General features: G+C 45.9%; 1 protein-coding gene across 3 annotated transcripts in view; it reads left to right on the top strand.

Annotated features, from left to right (window-relative positions):
• Window positions 1-15,489, top strand: part of pycr3 (pyrroline-5-carboxylate reductase 3) — a 32,591-nt gene extending 17,102 nt beyond the window's left edge. For all 3 annotated transcript variants that reach the window (XM_061683295.1, XM_061683294.1, XM_061683296.1), the window contains 4 exons: window positions 8,896-9,075; window positions 9,154-9,366; window positions 9,564-9,656; window positions 15,183-15,489. In XM_061683295.1, coding sequence (XP_061539279.1) covers window positions 8,896-9,075; window positions 9,154-9,366; window positions 9,564-9,656; window positions 15,183-15,389 — 693 coding nt within the window. In that variant the 3' untranslated portion in view covers window positions 15,390-15,489. The remainder of the gene's footprint in view (window positions 1-8,895; window positions 9,076-9,153; window positions 9,367-9,563; window positions 9,657-15,182) is intronic.
• Window positions 15,490-17,107: the final 1,618 nt, after the last annotated feature.

Raw genomic sequence — 17,107 nt, 5'->3', positions numbered from 1 at the left:
GAATTCAGCTGGCCAGCGAAACTGTATTTGGTTATCCACGTGTTTAAATGTTTTATTTTGGAAGGGTTTTGTAGTTGTACATATTTCCAATCTTTACACGTCAGGCTTTCTGTTGGATTCGTTTTACTGTTATTGTTTCCCATTTTTGTGAATTTGGAAGTCAGTTTATTTGCACCTAGAGTGACCTAATACTGACTTTATTCAAAATATGACTGGGTGACAATGAATGTCTGAGTTCTGGTAAACCTCAACCTTCTACCCCGAATGGGGCGGAGGTTTCTTGCCTCTGCTTCCAAACTCAGTTGTCACTTACAATCCAGTCTCTTACATCCAAACTTTTACACACACACACACACGATATTAGTAACGTTTTAACAAACACACGAAAACATGGAAACACGGAAACACGAAGGCACGGAATTTTAAGTACGTCTAGGACTCCGCCGTCCTTTATTTTTTTATTTTTTTTTTTTATTTTAACACGGAATTTTAGCACGTATAGGACTCCGCCGTCCATGCGGAATTTGTCGGACTCCGCCGTCCATCAGTTACTTGCCAGTGACTAGTATTACACAAGGTTTATTTCGCCGCAGACTTCTTTGTCGCGCGATACATTCATTCTTCAAAAAAATTTTAAAAAATTTAACTCACCAGTCGTCTTCAATCCTGTGGATTGTCGTCAACCTTCAGATCCCAGTTGAGAAGAACGAAGACCAGTCCCGGAAAGGGTCTCAATTGCCGTGGCCACGGTCTCTTAACTGGGTGTCGGCTCCACAACTGGAATCCTCGGGTGTGTTGACATCCGGCTCGAAGGACCAATTTAATGTTGGATTTATCTCACCAAACATTATAATGAATAAACACAAAAGGAATGAAGACGTTGGTCATTTTACTCATGAGGAGGGCGCATGGGAGATTGTTCAGGTTACAGCCTCTCAACACGCTCTAAACAATCTCCCCCGTCGCTCCTACATTTATTTGAAAATAGGAGAGTTCTACAAGACATAATATTCTAAGCATTAAGACACAACACAAAACATAGGACCAGACGACACCTGTCCCGTCCCCGACCACATCCGATCACGTCCTTGGTCAAGGCGCCCTTCCATCAAATGTTGCTGAGTCATCTTCTTGAAGGCGAGACATCTTTCTATTTAAATATTGTCCATAATACTAATGCAAGCTACTAATGCAAAATACTAATGCAAGCTAAGCAAATAAATGATAACTACTAAAATATATCTAACATTTATATAAAAAAATCTATATTTTAGCCGCATTGTTACATAGGCCACAGGGTTCAGAGCGCGGGAAAAAAGTAGCGGCTTGTAGTCCGGAAAATACGATATTCAGTCTACGGCCCTGACAGGCCCCACTCATCCAGCCCATCTAGGGTTCTTCCTTACAAGCTCCACAGCTCTTCATGTCAATCCTGAGTTCCGAGGGAAAGCCTTCCTTGTAGCTCGCCCAATCAGCGACCAGAAATGCCACCTTGCATATCGAGGATGTCACCCGGCACCACCTGTCGCCTGACAGCCAAATTGTGATTTCTAAATTTTTCAAACAACACCAATATGAATTTGACCCTGAAATTCTCGCCAAAACTAAATTTGAAGGAACTCAGGCAATTGACAATCAACTATCAACTATGCTAAGACACCAAAACCCTTGTTTGTTCATTCCTGATCTGCTACAGACCTTAACTTAGTGGCCCTAACCATCTTCAGTCACTGCATGATTCTCAGCATAGCCTACCTGCCCTGCCAAAAGACCCAAAAGCTGTGGAACTGCTTAGAACAGCACTCCAAGGCTTGTCCAAGCTCTTCCGTAGGAATAGAACGGCTGAACCCGAACCTGACCCCATACAGACAGTGGAAGAGGTCCTCCTTGACCTAAATTACAACCCCTTTTGAATCTAGACTAGGACTTCATTCTGTCATCAAGATTAGATCCTCTATTTAGCACCTTCCTTCTCCTTGACTGATTAGTCAGGTTCTACACATTACTGTTATCCCCCAGGGTGCTAAGTTGAAGCTAGCTTCCTCTTCTTTCTTTTTCTTCTGTAGAGCTGTGTTGAAATTCTCCTTTTTTTTTTTTTTTTTTTTGTTTCTTTTGATTTTTACTGAGAACTCTATTTGTGTAGCTGTAGTGTTAGCTTCAACCCTGTCCCCAATTACTGGTCTCACTGCCAGCCCAACATACACATACAGTGGGTACGGAAAGTTTTCAAACCCTTGAAATTTTTCACTCTTTATATTGCAGCCATTTGTAAATTTTTCCCCCATTAATTTACACACAACACCCCATATTGAGAGGGAAAAAACGTGATTGTTGAAATTTTTGCTGATTTATTTAAAACAAAAAACTGAAATATCACACAGCCATAAGTATCCAGATCCTTTACTGTGACACTCATATATTTAACTCGGGTGCTGTCCATTTCTTCATCATCCTTAAAATGGTTCTACAGCTTCATTGGAATCCAGCTGTGTTTGATTATACTGATTGGACTTCATTAGGAAAGCCACACACCTGTCTATATAAGACCTTACAGCTCACAGTGCATGTCAGAGCAAATGAGAATCATGAGGTCAAAGGAACTGCCTGAAGAGCTCAGAAACAGAATTATGGCAAGGCACAGATCTGGCCAAGGTTACAAAAAAAAAAATGTCTGCTGCACTTAAGGGTCCTAAGAGCACAGTGGCCTCCATAATCCTGAAATACTAATCTGTGCATTGCTCACTGTACATCGTCCACCATCTTTCACCCCGAGTCCAGCCTCCTTTACCAATGTTTGTCTGTCCTTTGTTCTGGAGTTAGACACCTGTATTGTTTCCTGTAGATTCCCGTTAGACTTCATGAAATTTTCTATAAAACCACTACCTGTATCGTTTGTGTTTGGATACGACAAGACCTCTGTAATGGAGAACTCGTTTTTCCTAAATGTAGCAACCTTCAGATTATAAGACCGATTAAGTTTTTCGTCACTTTTCCTAAATTCTACACACACAAAAAAGAGACGTGGTGCCCTTTACGAGACAAAAATAGTTTGATTGTGACGTTAACGTATACTACTCGTGCACTCACTGTAGTAGTCTCGCCACGCTGCACTATTTGCATATCTGTTGTTGACCAATACTGGTCACTCATGCCAGAGTAGCATCTGCCCCATTTACACACTGATTGAGGAGTATCTGCAACATTTGCACAATCAACATTGTCCCAGATTATCGCACCACTCGTCACTTTAAACTGCATACACTCCTTGAAGTCTCGGCGCCTTTTGCACAATGGTCATTGCACCGGACTATTGCGAGATTAGTCATTGAACTGCTCTAGAGGACTGGTGCACAATTGTAAAAAAAAAAAATAAATAAAATAAATGTACCGGCATTACCAGATAACTCTCAACTCTTTTTTGCTCAGTGACTGTTTTTCTCAATGTCTTTATGGCTCAAAAGTGTTCTCTGTCAATTGACTGTCTGTTGTCGTACTAGAGCGGCTCCAACTACCAGAGACAAATTCCTTGTGTTTTTTGGACATACTTAGCAAATAAAGATGATTCTGATGAAAACGTAAATCAAACTGACCTGGAAGTGAACGTGGGCGTTCACCTTCAATTAATGTAAATCTAATGAGAGTAAATGTATTTAGTGATTGATGGGATCGGCGAATTATGACATTAAAGCCGGTCAGCATAAAATGCTAATTATCGGCCGATGCCGCTCAGATTGGTGTAAAGTCTAATTATTGGATATAACAGAACTACGATTTGAAACAAGCTTGTTTCGTATACTTAATATCTGCTTGAGAGAGTTTCAAATTTGGGAATCGTTTTTTGAAAATACACCCGAGATTAGGGCGTGGCCCGCATACTTAAGAAACTTGGAAAAAAGATCCTAGCTGGGGCCATGATCTCTTTCTCACACAACTCAGACCCCTTTGTCCTCTCTGTCTTGTTCCTGGTCCTCCTTCTGCAATCTCGCTTACATAACTCCCTCTGCCCTGACACCCCTCCCTTTTTCCTTTATGGTCACAACGCGGCTGCCGGACCAAAAAGACTCTGTCTGGTGCTCAGATTGCAGTGCTGGTTTTGTTTTCCCAGCCGTTTTTGCCTTGCCAGGCAACTCGAGAAAACTCTGGTCCATCCGCAAGTTTCACTCTCAACCAAGCGTAAAAGCGTGGCCCGGCAGGAAAAGTTACGAGTGCAACTTCCCGCATCTGCATGACCATCAATTTTCATTTTTGTAGTCCTTTTCAGTTTGACTTCCTTCGTCTTTTTCCCTGACGTTTCATCTGCGTGGTTCCTGTCTGAGACCACTAAGAGAGTGCTTCCGAATCGGTGAATACGTGATCCACGAATAATGAGTAAACATTGTAGCAACTACCAGAAGTACAAATTGGTGCATAATATCTTGGGGTAAGTTTAACAGTCTTATGAGTCCCAACTTTATTCTCTCTCAACACGCATCAGTTCATTTACGCTCATCAGCCATTCACTCTGTTCTGCTGTGCTATGTATTCTTGTCTTTTATTATGTAGTTAACTCCCTCTCTATTTGTCCCCAATTTCCTGTAGGTTCACATTATATGTTCTACATATCAAACATCCGATTGTATACTGTGTGTTTGATTCAAAGATATTGACCTCTACAATCGAGAAAAACATTTACATAACTGTGACAACCCTTTCAGAAAAAAGATTGATCCACAAGGTTTTTTGTCGTTTTTGCCCTGCTGTTAGCTAATCAACGATGTGGTGCCCAATTTCTATACTAACTAAACATCTTTAGTTACAACATCCTCCCATTTCACTTGAAACATACCCCAGGGAACAAAGGAGAACGCAAAAGTTATCCTCCGACCCCTTAACACAGTTTTTCTTTAACACCAATAAATGCTACAACATTATTAAAACTATGTATAATTTCCATTCAATTTTACAATTAGGTGCTACTTTTTGTTGGTCAATCACATAAGATCTCATTTAAAAAATAAAAAAAAATAAAAAAATACTGAAAGTTTGTGGTTGCGAGGTAGCAAATAGTTAAAGGGGTATGAGTACTTTTTCAAGGCACGGACTGTATGCTGTAATATGCTACTCTTATGACTGATTATTTCTATTAGGCACTTGTCGGACTCTTGCAGAATGATATTGGACTTTTGTGTAACCCACTCAAGATGCTGTGTCCAATAAAGCAGCATTAAAAAGTATTGCAGTTAATCTCAACTGCTGTTTCACAAAAGACGTGAAGCAGTAAGTACGTCAAGCAAAATATTCCCCTGGATTCTGTGTCCATCCATCCATCCATTTTCTACCGCTTATCCGGGTCGGGTCGCGGGGGCAGTAGCTTTAGCAGGGATGCCCAGACTTCCCTCTCCCCAGCCACTTCATCCAGCTCTTTCGGAGGGATCCCGAGGCGTTCCCAAGCCAGCCGAAAGACGTAGTCTCTCCAGCGTGTCCTGGGTCGTCCCCGGGTCTCCTCCCGGTGGGACGTGCCCGGAACACCTCACCAGGGAGGCGTCCGGGAGGCATCCAAATCAGATGCCCCAGCCACCTCATCTGGCTCCTCTCAATGCGGAGGTGCAGCGGCTCTACTCTGAGATCCTCCCGGATGACCGAGCTTCTCACCCTATCTCTAAGGGAGAGCCCGGACACCCTGTGGAGGAAACTCATTTCGGCCGCTTGTATCCGGGATCTCGTTCTTTCGGTCACGACCCACAGCTCATGACCATAGGTGAGGGTAGGAACGAAGATCGACCGGTAAATTGAGAGCTTTGCCTTTCGGCTTAGCTCCTTCTTTACCACAACGGACCGATACAATGTCCGCATCACTGCAGACGCTGCACCGATCCGTCTGTCGATCTCCCGTTCCATTCTTCCCTCACTCGTGAACAAGACCCCAAGATACTTGAACTCCTCCACTTGGGGCAGGATCTCATCCCCGACCTGGAGAGGGCATGCCACCCTTTTCCGACTGAGGACCTTGGTCTCAGATTTGGAGGTGCTGATTCTCATCCCAGCCGCTTCACACTCTGCTGCGAACTGCTCCAGTGAGAGTTGGAGCTCACGGTTTGATGAAGCCAACAGAACCACATCATCAGCAAAAAGCAGAGATGCAATACTGAGGCCACCAAACCGGACCCCCTCTACGTCTTGGCTGCGCCTAGAAATTCTGTCCATAAATGTTATGAACAGAATCGGTGACAAAGGGCAGCCTTGGCGGAGTCCAACCCTCACCGGGAACGAGTCCGACTTACTGCCGGATATGCGGACCAAACTCTGACTCCGGTCGTACAGGGACCGAACAGCCCGTATCAGGGGGTTCGGTACCCCATACTCCTGAAGCACTCTCCACAGGACTCCTCGAGGGACACGGTCGAACGCCTTCTCCAAGTCCACAAAACACATGGAGACTGGTTGGGCGAACTCCCATGCACCCTTGAGGACCCTGCCGAGGGTGTAGAGCTGGTCCACTGTTCCACGGCCAGGACGAAAACCACACTGCTCCTCCTGAATCTGAGATTCGACTTCCCGACGGACCCTCCTCTCCAGCACCCCTAAATAGACCTTACCAGGGAGGCTGAGCAGTGTGATCCCCCTGTAGTTGGAACACACCCTCCGGTCCCCCTTCTTAAAAAGGGGGACCACCACCCCAATCTGCCAATCCAGAGGCACTGTCCCCGATGTCCACGCGATGTTGCAGAGGCGTGTCAACCAGGACAGCCCCACAACATCCAGAGCCTTTAGGAACTCCAGGCGAATCTCATCCACCCCCGGGGCCCTGCCACCGAGGAGCTTTTTAACTACCTCGGTGACCTCAAACCCAGAGATAGGAGAGCCCGCCTCAGAGAACCCACACTCTGCTTCCTCATGGGAAGGCGTGTCGGTGGAATTGAGGAGGTCTTCGAAGTATTCTCCCCACCGACTCACAACGTCCCGAGTCGAGGTCAGCAGCGCCCCATCCCCACTATACACAGTGTTGGTGGTGCACTGCTTTCCTCTCCGGAGACGTCGGATGGTGGACCAGAATTTCCTCGAAGCCGTCCGGAAGTCTTTCTCCATGGCCTCACTGACCTCCTCCCATACCCGAGTTTTTGCTTCAGCGACCACCAGAGCTGCATTCCGCTTGGCCAGCCGGTACCCATCAGCTGCCTCAGGGGTCCCACAGGCCAAAAAGGCCCAATAGGACTCCTTCTTCAGCTTGACGGCACACCAACGGGTTCAGGGATTGCCGCCACGACAGGCACCGACCACCTTACGGCCACAGCTCCGGTCGGCCGCCTCAGCAATGGAGGCGTGGAACATGGTCCACTCGGACTCGATGTCGCCAGCCTCCCCCGGAACATGAGCAAAGTTCTGTCGGAGGTGGGAGTTGAAACTCCTTCTGACAGGGGATTCTGCCAGACGTTCCCAGCAGACCCTCACAATACGTTTGGGCCTGCCACGTCGGACCGGCATCTTTCCCCACCATCGGAGCCAACTCACCACCAGGTGGTGATCAGTTGACAGCTCCGCCCCTCTCTTCACCCGAGTGTCCAAGACATGTGGCCGCAAGTCCGATGACACGACCGCAAAGTCGATCATCGAACTGCGACCTAGGGTGTCCTGGTGCCAAGTGCACGTGTGGACACCCTTATGCTTGAACATGGTGTTCGTTATGGACAATCCATGACGAGCACAGAAGTCCAATAACAGAACACCGCTCGGGTTCTGATCAGGGTCTTTGCCCACGTGAGCATTGAAGTCCCCCAACAGAACAATGGAATCCCCAGCGGGAGCGCTCTCCAGCACCCCCTCCAAGGACTCCAAAAAGGGTGGGTACTCTGAACTGCTGTTTGGTGCATAGGTACAAACAACAGTCAGGACCCGTCCCCCCCACCCGAAGGCGGAGGGAGGCTACCCTCTCGTCCACCGGGGTGAACCCCAACGTACAGGCGCCGAGTCGGGGGGCAATAAGTATACCCACACCTGCTCGGCGCCTCTCACCGTGGGCAACTCCAGAGTGGAAGAGAGTCCAACCCCTCTCAAGAGGACTGGTACCAGAGCCCAAGCTGTGTGTGGAGGCGAGTCTGACTATATCTAGTCGGAACTTCTCGACCTCACACACCAGCTCGGGCTCCTTCCCTGCCAGAGAGGTGACATTCCACGTCCCTAGAGCCAGCTTCTGTAGCTGGGGATCGGATCGCCAAGGTCCCCGCCTTTGGCCACCGCCCAGCTCACACTGCACCCGACCCCTATGGCCCCTCCCACAGGTGGTGAGCCCATGGGAAGGGGGACCCAGGTTACCCTTTCGGGCTGTGCCCGGCCGGGCCCCATGGGTGCAGGCCCGGCCACCAGGTGCTTGCCTTCAAGCCCCACCACCAGGCCTGGCTCCAGTGGGGGGCCCCGTTGACCCGTGTCCGGGCAAGGGAAAACGAAGTCCATTGTTTGTCGTCATCATTAGGGGTCTTTGAGCCGTGTTTTGTCTGGTCCCTCACCTAGGACCTGTTTGTCATGGGTGACCCTGCCAGGGGAATAAAGCCCCAGACAACTTAGCTCCTAGGATCACTGGGACACACAAACCCCTCCACCACGACAAGGTGACTGCTCAAGGAGGGTGTAAAATAAAAAAAATAAAAATGGCTGTGTGCCCAGCCATTTTTATTTTTATCTGCGTGTGTGTTTGCGCGCGCATGCGTGTCTATGCGGCTGAGTGGCGGAAAGGGATTGATTTTAACTATGTAAAGCACTTTGAGTTACATGTTATTGTATAAAAAGTGTTTTTTAAATAGTTTGATTTTATTTAAGTTGAGGCTTGGCTGCGACAGTTTTAATATTGTGGCCCCCAGAGGATGAATTATGAAATCCCACTACGCATTCAAGCAAATGAAATCTTTTTTTTGTTTGTTTCAGGAGCTGAACATCACTACTTCTCACTCCAACACAGAGGTTGTGTGCACTTCAGATGTTATCTTTGTAGCAGTCAAACCTCATTTAGTTCCAATTGTTCTCAATGAGATCTCGCAGCACGTCACTGACAAACACACAATTGTGTCCGTTGCAGCAGGAGTCACCCTGGCAACACTAGAGGAGGTGAGTGCCCGAGCTTGTGACCTTTAAATGTATTGTTTCTGACAAGTAATTGCTTTTTTTTTGCATCACACGTACAAGCTCCTGCCAGAGGGTTCATGTGTCATCAGACTGATGCCAAATCTTCCATGTGTGGTTCTGGAAGGTGCACTCTTATTTGCACGAGGGACTCATGCTAAACAAGAGCATGGTGCCCTATTGTGCTCCTTGTTGCAGCACTGTGGTTTGGTAGAAGAGGGACCTGAGGCCTGGATTGACGTCCATACTGGACTCAGTGGGAGCGGAGTTGCGTTTGTGAGTCCTTGGTGAAATTGCTCAGAGAACTAAAGTGCTACAGTGTGGACATGATTACTGATATATATATTTATGCAGTAATAGGCATTATACATCCAATTGGATGGATTGCTCATCATTTTCACTGGTACAATCTACTATTCAATCTGTTTGAAGTAAACTCTTCTGTTTCTGAGTCACATTATCTTTCTCTGCAGGTATACCTGTTTGCAGAAGCACTGGCAGATGGAGCAGTTAAAATGGGCATGCCCAGCGCTCTAGCCCAAAGAATTGCATCTCAGACTGTTCTGGTCAGTTTCAGTGATTGTGTCACTGATGCTTGTACTGTCAATATGTACAGTGGGTACAGAAAGTATTCAGACCCCCTTAAATTTTTCACTCTTTGTTATATTGCAGCCATTTGCTAAAATCATTTAAGTTCATTTGTTTCCTCATTAATGTACACACAGCACCCCGTAATGACATGAAAAAATAGAATTGCTGCAATTTTTGCAGATTTTAAAAAAAAAAGACAAACTGAAATATCACACAGCCATAAGCATTCATACCCTTTGCTCAGTATTTAGTAGAAGCACCCTTGTGAGCTAATACAGCTATGAGTCATTTTGGGAATGAGGCAACAAGTGTTTCACACCTGGATTTGGGGATCCTCTGCCATTCCTCCTTGCAGATCCTCTCCAGTTCTGTCAGGTTGGATGGTGAACGTTGGTGGACAGACATTTTCAGGTCTCTCCAGAGATGCTGAATTGGGTTTTAAGTCAGGGCTCTGGCTGGGCCATTCAAGAAAAGTCACAGAGTTGTTCTGAAGCCATCCCCTTCGTTATTTTAGCTCTGTGCTTAAGGTCCTTGTCTTGTTGGAAGGTGAACCTTGAGCCCAGTCTGAGGTCCTGAGCACTCTGGAGAAGGTTTTCGTCCCGGATATGCCTGTACTTGGCCGCGTACATCTTTCCTTCGATTGCAACCAGTCGTCCTGTCCCTTCAGCTGAAAAACACCCCGCAGCATGCTGCTGACACCACCATGCTTCACTGTTGGGACTGTATTAGACAGGTGATGAGCAGTACCTGATTTTCTCCACACATACCGCTTAGAATTAAGGCCAACAAGTTATATCTTGGTGTCATGCAGTAACCGAGAATGACCAGGGAAATTAAGATGTTATCTGCTGCGGACCAGGAATGCATGAGCGGGAGCTCGGGTGTTCTGTCGTCAGTGCTAATAGCGCGTAAGGTGTTGTCAATGTGGGTGATGTCAATCGCCTGAGTTCCTTCAAACTGAATCTGTTTAAGCATCTCAGGATCAACTTTCAATTTGTAGTGTCCGAAAGAGTTAGAAATCTCGATTTCGCTCTCATAATTTTCGGTTGGCAGGTGGTAGAGTGTGACATCCTCAATATGCAAAATGACATCTTTGGGGACGTTGAGCTACATGGTTTGATTTGGCAGGGCGTGTCTCGTAGTGGTGCTCATAACTTAGGGCTTAGCTTAGGGCTGGTGTGTTGACGAGCCACTTGGACCCAACAATTTCCGTGTGAGTAGTGACCTGGTAGCGAGGTGTAGCTTCTGCTCTACACCGTGAGCCATCCTTCATGGGCTTCAGGCCACAAATCCCATCCGCTACATCTCGGCTGAACGGCTTACTGGGACACAGGTAATGGATGTCTTTGGTGAGGATGCACATGTGCAAATTAGGCGCCAGATACAGATCAGGGTTACTATCGTGATAGGCGACTACTGCGGGAGTACTGATTCGGACGCATATGTCGCTTTGCCATGTGCCAACATTAATTACATCTTTTAGGCGATAGACATTGTGGGAGTCGATAATCGGAAATCTAACAAGAAAGGCTACTTCTCAGAACTCAGGGTTGACATACAGGACAGTGGAACTCCAGAGAGAAAAAGCCAAATGGGCTTGGACAGGGCAAATGGGGCTTGCTAAAGCTTTAGACAGGATGCTCTTGATTAAACTCAGGGGAACCAAGTACGGAGGGATTCTACCCATTGCTAAGTGGTCTATGAACGAAGAGATTTCACATAGCATGTCATTCATCAATGTGGTAACAATCTGTGTGTGAGCATAATCCGTTTGGACCACTGACAGCAGTTTACTTATGCTCAGTCTAGTTTGGTTCAGGGTGACACTGTGAGTGTTGAGGACAAGGATAGTGCCCTTGAGTGTCTCGCCTAATGATTGGAGGTTGGCGGTATGTCTCTCCATGTTGCGTCGGATGTTAGGAATTTCGGTTTGGAGTTCACCAGTTGATGTCTTAATCGTGTTTCAGCTGATGGCGTTAACAGTGGAGCTTCCTATGCTAAACAATGTTCCAAGGGAGGCGGCAGCCATAAGTAGGCCCCCTACAAAATGCTTTTAATATCTGGGGATTCCGGACTGTGGTTGTGTCTTGATAGTACTAAGGCTACACGCGTCACCGGTGGGGCGCTGCGGATATTTGTTATTTCGGTCGTTATGTTTTTGGTTTGCGGCGGAGCAGCGCGTCCGTTTTGTGCATGGTGCATCGTGGACGGAGTCTTGTGTGACCGGGGGGGGGGGGGAACCTGAGTCCATAATTTGTCTTCTTCATAAGGGATCTTTGAGCCGTGCTTTGTCTGGTCCCTCACCTAGGACCTGTTTGCCATGGGTGACCCTGCCAGGGGCATAAAGCCCCAGACAACTTAGCTCCTAGGATCATTGGGACACACAAACCCCTCCACCACAATAATGTGACGGATCAAGGAGGGGCATGTAAAACATACGCTATCTTAAAAACATACGGTAGCATGCATGCACGCTAAAACAATGTTTTTAAAAAGGCAGCGGAAGCAAAACTGAGTTCGGTTTGACTTTAATGAAGTATTTAACAATGTACTCATGTTATTTATTCATCAGTCCTCATCTTCTGTATCTGAAATGAAGAGCTGGGCAAGTTCTCCATCAAACATGCCGGGTTCCCTCTCATCATTGTCGGAGTCAGTCTCATTGCCGGGGGGCTGTTCAGCAATGATGCCGGCTTTCGCGAAAGCTTGGACAACAGTCAAAGCAGATACCTTAGCCCAGGCATCCACAATCCATTCACATATGGTGGCGTACCTCGCTAGTAACTCCTAGTCTTAGTAAAGCTGTGTTCGCCATCTGTCATCCATCGCTCCCACGCCGCCCGCAACTTCACTTCGAACGCCCTGTTTACACCGATGTCCAGCGGTTGGAGTTCCTTCGTCAAGCCTCCCAGAATGATGGCAAGCTCCAAGTTCATTTGCTGCACTTGTTTTTTCGCAGCGGCTGTGAGATGGGCGCACATGGAGTCACAGATCAACAGGGACGGTGACGCGTGGAAAAAAACATTTGGTCTCTTTACGTACACCTCACTCAGCCACACACTCATTTTCTCTTCGTCCATCCAGCCATGCTGTCCTCAGTCACGTCCGCCTTTCATCTATACAAGCAGCGTGTCGGCAGGAAATGCTCCCAGTCAGTCAAGCGGAGCACTCGTCAAGTCACACAACATTTACAGATTTCGGAATTTGGTGCACACATAAGGTGCGCTGCGTTATAAGGAGCCCCGTCCATTTTGGAGAAAATAAAAATACTTTTAAGTGCTTTTTGTCGTGAAAATACGGTATTCAGACCCTTTGCTCAGTATTTAGGAGAAGCACCCTTTTGAGCTAATACAGCCATGAGTCTTTTTGGGAATGATGCAACAAGTTTTTCACACCTGGATTTGTGGATCCTCTGCCATTCCTCCTTGCAGATCCTCTCCAGTTCTGTCAGGTTGGATGGTGAACATTTTCAGGTCTCCCCAGAGATGCTCTGGCTGGGCGATTCAACAACAGTCACTGAGTTGTTCTGAAGCCACTCCTTCGTTATTTTAGCTGTGTGCTTAGGGTCAGTGTCTTGTTGGAAGGTGTCGCTTCGGCCCAGTCTGAGGTCCTGAGCACTCTGGAGAAGGTTTTTGTCCAGGATATCCCTGTACTTGGCCGCATTCATCTTTCCTTCGATTGCAACCAGTCTCCCTGTCTCTGCAGCTGAAAAACACCCCCACAGCATGATGCTGCCACCACCTTGCATCACTGTTGGGACTGTATTGGACAGGTGATGAGCAGTGCCTGGTTTTCTCCACACATACCGCATAGAATTAAGGCCAAAAAGTTCTATCTTGGTCTCATCAGACCAGAGAATCTTATTTCTCATCTTGGAGTCATTCAGGTGTTTTTTTGTTTTTACAAACTCCATGTGGGCTTTCATGTGTCTTGCACTGAGGTGAGGCTTCCGTCGGGCGACTCTGCCATAAAGCCTCGACTGTTGGAGAGCTGCAGTGATGGTTTGACTTTTTAGAACTTTCTCCCATCTCCCGACTGCATCTTTGGAGCTCAGCCACAGTGATCTTTGGGTTCTTCATTTGCTCTGACATGCACTGTAAGCTGTAAGGTCTGATAGAGACAGGTGTGTGGCTTTCCTCATCAAGTCCAATCAGTATAATCAAACACAGCTGGACTCCAATGAAGGAGTAGAACCATCTCAAGGATAGGACCCGAGTTAAATATGAGTGCCACAGCATAGGGTCTGAATACTTATGGCTGTGCTATCCATCCATCCATTTTCTGAGTCACTTATCCTCACAAGGGTCGCGGGAGTGCTGGAGCCTATCCCAGCTATCAACGGGCAGGAGGCGGGGTACACCCTGAACTGGTTGTCAGCCAATCGCAGGGCACTGGCTGTGTGATTATTACAGTTTTTCTTTTTTAATAAATATGCAAAAATTACAACAATTCATTTTTTTTCTGTCAATATGGGGTGCTCTGTGTACATTGATGAAGAAAAATGAACTTGAATGTTTTTTGCAAATGGCTGCAATATAACAAAGTGAAAAATTTAAGGGGGTCTGAATACTTTCCGTACCCACTGTAAATACTAGAGAATATTGTCTGGTCAGATGAGAGCAAAATGTAACAGTTTCGTTGCCATAATGCACACCATGTTTGGAGGAGAAATGGCACTGCACATCACCCTAAAAACATACCAACAGTGAAGTTCGGAGGTGGGAACATGATGGTGTGGGCCTGCGATTTAAGCAAATGGTACTGGTAAACGTCACATTATTGAAGGAAGGATGAATAGGCAAATGTAGCGTGACATTCTTGACAAAAATCTGCTGCCATCTACGAGGATGATGAAAAGGGAACAAGGGTGGACACTTCAGCAGGATAATGATCCAAAACATACTGCCAAGGAAACTCTCAATTGGTTTCAAAGAAAGACAATAAAGCTGCTAGAATGGCCCAGCCAATCACCGCACTTGAATCCAATCGAAAATCTATGGAAAGAACTGAAACTCAAGGTCCATAAAAGAAGCCCATGCAACCCTCAAGATTTGAAGACTGCTTGTGTGGAGGAATGGCACAAAATCACACCAGAGCAATGCATGCAACAAGTTTCTCTATACATGAGGCATCTTGAACATGTCATCACAAACAAAGGCTTTTGTACAAAGTATTAAATACATTCCAGTTGGCATGTTCAATACTTTTTCCTTGTCATTTCACATTATTACACAATTTAATTTCTGATCTTATTTATTCTACTTTCTTTGTATGTATGGATTATTTGGGTTGTTCCCAACATCTGGTGAAATTTTCAGGTCAATAGCACCTTTTGAAGTATAGTGAGGAAAAATGGTGATGTGTTAAATACTTATTTCAGCCGCTGTAATTGCAACTGTTATTTTCCTGTCAAACTCCTGTGACTCAGTCAACATACTTTGGCTGTCTGTATTTTTGGGTGTCTCTTGGCATTGGATAAATTTCACTGCTATCTGTTGCAGGGTGCTGGTCATTTATTACGCGACTCCAATAAGCATCCAGCTCAGCTTCGTTCAGAGGTCTGCACCCCAGGTGGGACAACCATCTATGGGCTTCATGCTCTGGAACAAGGAGGTGTGAGGGCATCAACCATTACTGCTGTGGAATCTGCCACTGAGAGAGCAAGGGAGCTCGGTCGAAAGTCTGCAGCACCTGGAAGCAGAAAATAATAGCTGCTTGTTACGTTACCATTTACATATCTGTAAAGTCTTAATAGCAAGAAACTTTTTCTCTTTTATGAAATGAAATAAAGTATTTCTTTTGACTCCATTTATTATTCAAATATTATCTGGTGAGACTTTGATATGTAAAGTCTATGAACCTACGAAATTTAAGTCTATTGTTGTACATGTCTGTAGTCCTGTACTTTACAGGTGATCACTGGTTGAAGTCAGCTTTTTGGCCCTTGGCTGTGATAGGCAGCAGCTGCCTGCTTTAAAGGGGAGTTTTTTTTTTTTTTAAGAAACCACCCCACATGAGGAAGAACAATCCACCAGAGACGAAACAAGAGACTGACATGGTGTCAGTCATTTGCTGCGTCAAGCAAACTGAAGGAATCTCTGGCAGCTGAGACTATTCACAACAGATACGGCATTACAACGGCATTACAACCCCTATTCCAATGAAGTTGGGATGTTGTGTTAAACATAATAACAGAATACAATGATTTGCAAATCATGGTCAACCTATATTTAAATGAATACACGACAAAGACAAGATCTTTAATGTTCAAACTGATCAACTTTATTGTTTTCGCAAATTAACTTGTAATTTTATGGCTGCAACACATTCCAAAAAAAGCTGGGAGCGGGTCATGTTTACCACTGTGTTACATGACCTTTTAACAACATTCAATAAACGTTTGGGAACTGGGGACACTTAATTGTTGAAGCTTTGTAGGTGGAATTCGTTTCCATTCTTGCTTGATGTACAGCTTCAGATGTTCAACAGTCCGGGGTCTCCGTTGTCGTATTTTACGTCGTATTTTACACTTCATAATAGGTCTGGACTACAGGCAGGCCAGTCTAGTACCCGCACTCTTTTACTATGAAACCACACTGTTGTAGCACGTGCAGAGAGCAGAATATGGTTTGGCATTGTCTTGCTGAAATAAGCAGGGGCGTCCATGAAAAAGACGTTCCTTGGATGGCAGCATATGTTTCTCCAAAACCTGTATGGACCTTTCAGCATTAATTGTGCCTTCACAGATGTGTAAGTTACCCATGCCAATAGCACTAACACAGTCCCATACCATCACAGATGCTGGCTTTTGAACTTTGCATCCATAACAGTACGGATGGTTCTTTTGCCCGGAGGACACGACGTCCACAATTTCCAAAAATGTTAAATGTGGATTTGTCGGACCACAGATCACTTTTCCACTTTGCATCAGTCCATCTTAGATGAGCTCGGGCCCAGAGAAGCCGGCGATGTTTCTGAGTATTGTTGATAAATGGCTTTTGTTTTGCATAGCAGAGTTTCAAGTTGCACTTACGGATATAGCGCCGAACTGTATTTACTGACATTGGTTTTCTAAAGTGTTCCTGAGCCCAGGTGGTAATATCCTTTACACATTGTCGTCGGTTTTTGATGCAGTGCTGCCTGAGGGATTGAAGGTCACGGGCATTCAATGTTGGTTTTCGGCCTTGCTGCTTCCATGCAGTGATTTCTCTAGATTCTCTGAACCTTTTGATGATATTATGGACCGTAGATGATGCAATCCCTACATTCCTTGCAATTGTACGTTAAGGAACATTGTCCTTAAACTGTTCGACTATTTTCTCACACACTCTTGTCACAAAGAGGTGAACCTCGCCCCATCTTTTCTTGTTAATGACTGAGAAAATCAGGGAACCTCATTTTATACCCAGTCATGGCACCCACCTGT

This window comes from Phycodurus eques, chromosome 8 (genome assembly GCF_024500275.1).
Source record: "Phycodurus eques isolate BA_2022a chromosome 8, UOR_Pequ_1.1, whole genome shotgun sequence".
Classification (NCBI taxonomy): Eukaryota; Metazoa; Chordata; class Actinopteri; order Syngnathiformes; family Syngnathidae; genus Phycodurus; species Phycodurus eques.
This window is presented reverse-complemented; position numbering and strand designations above follow the sequence as displayed.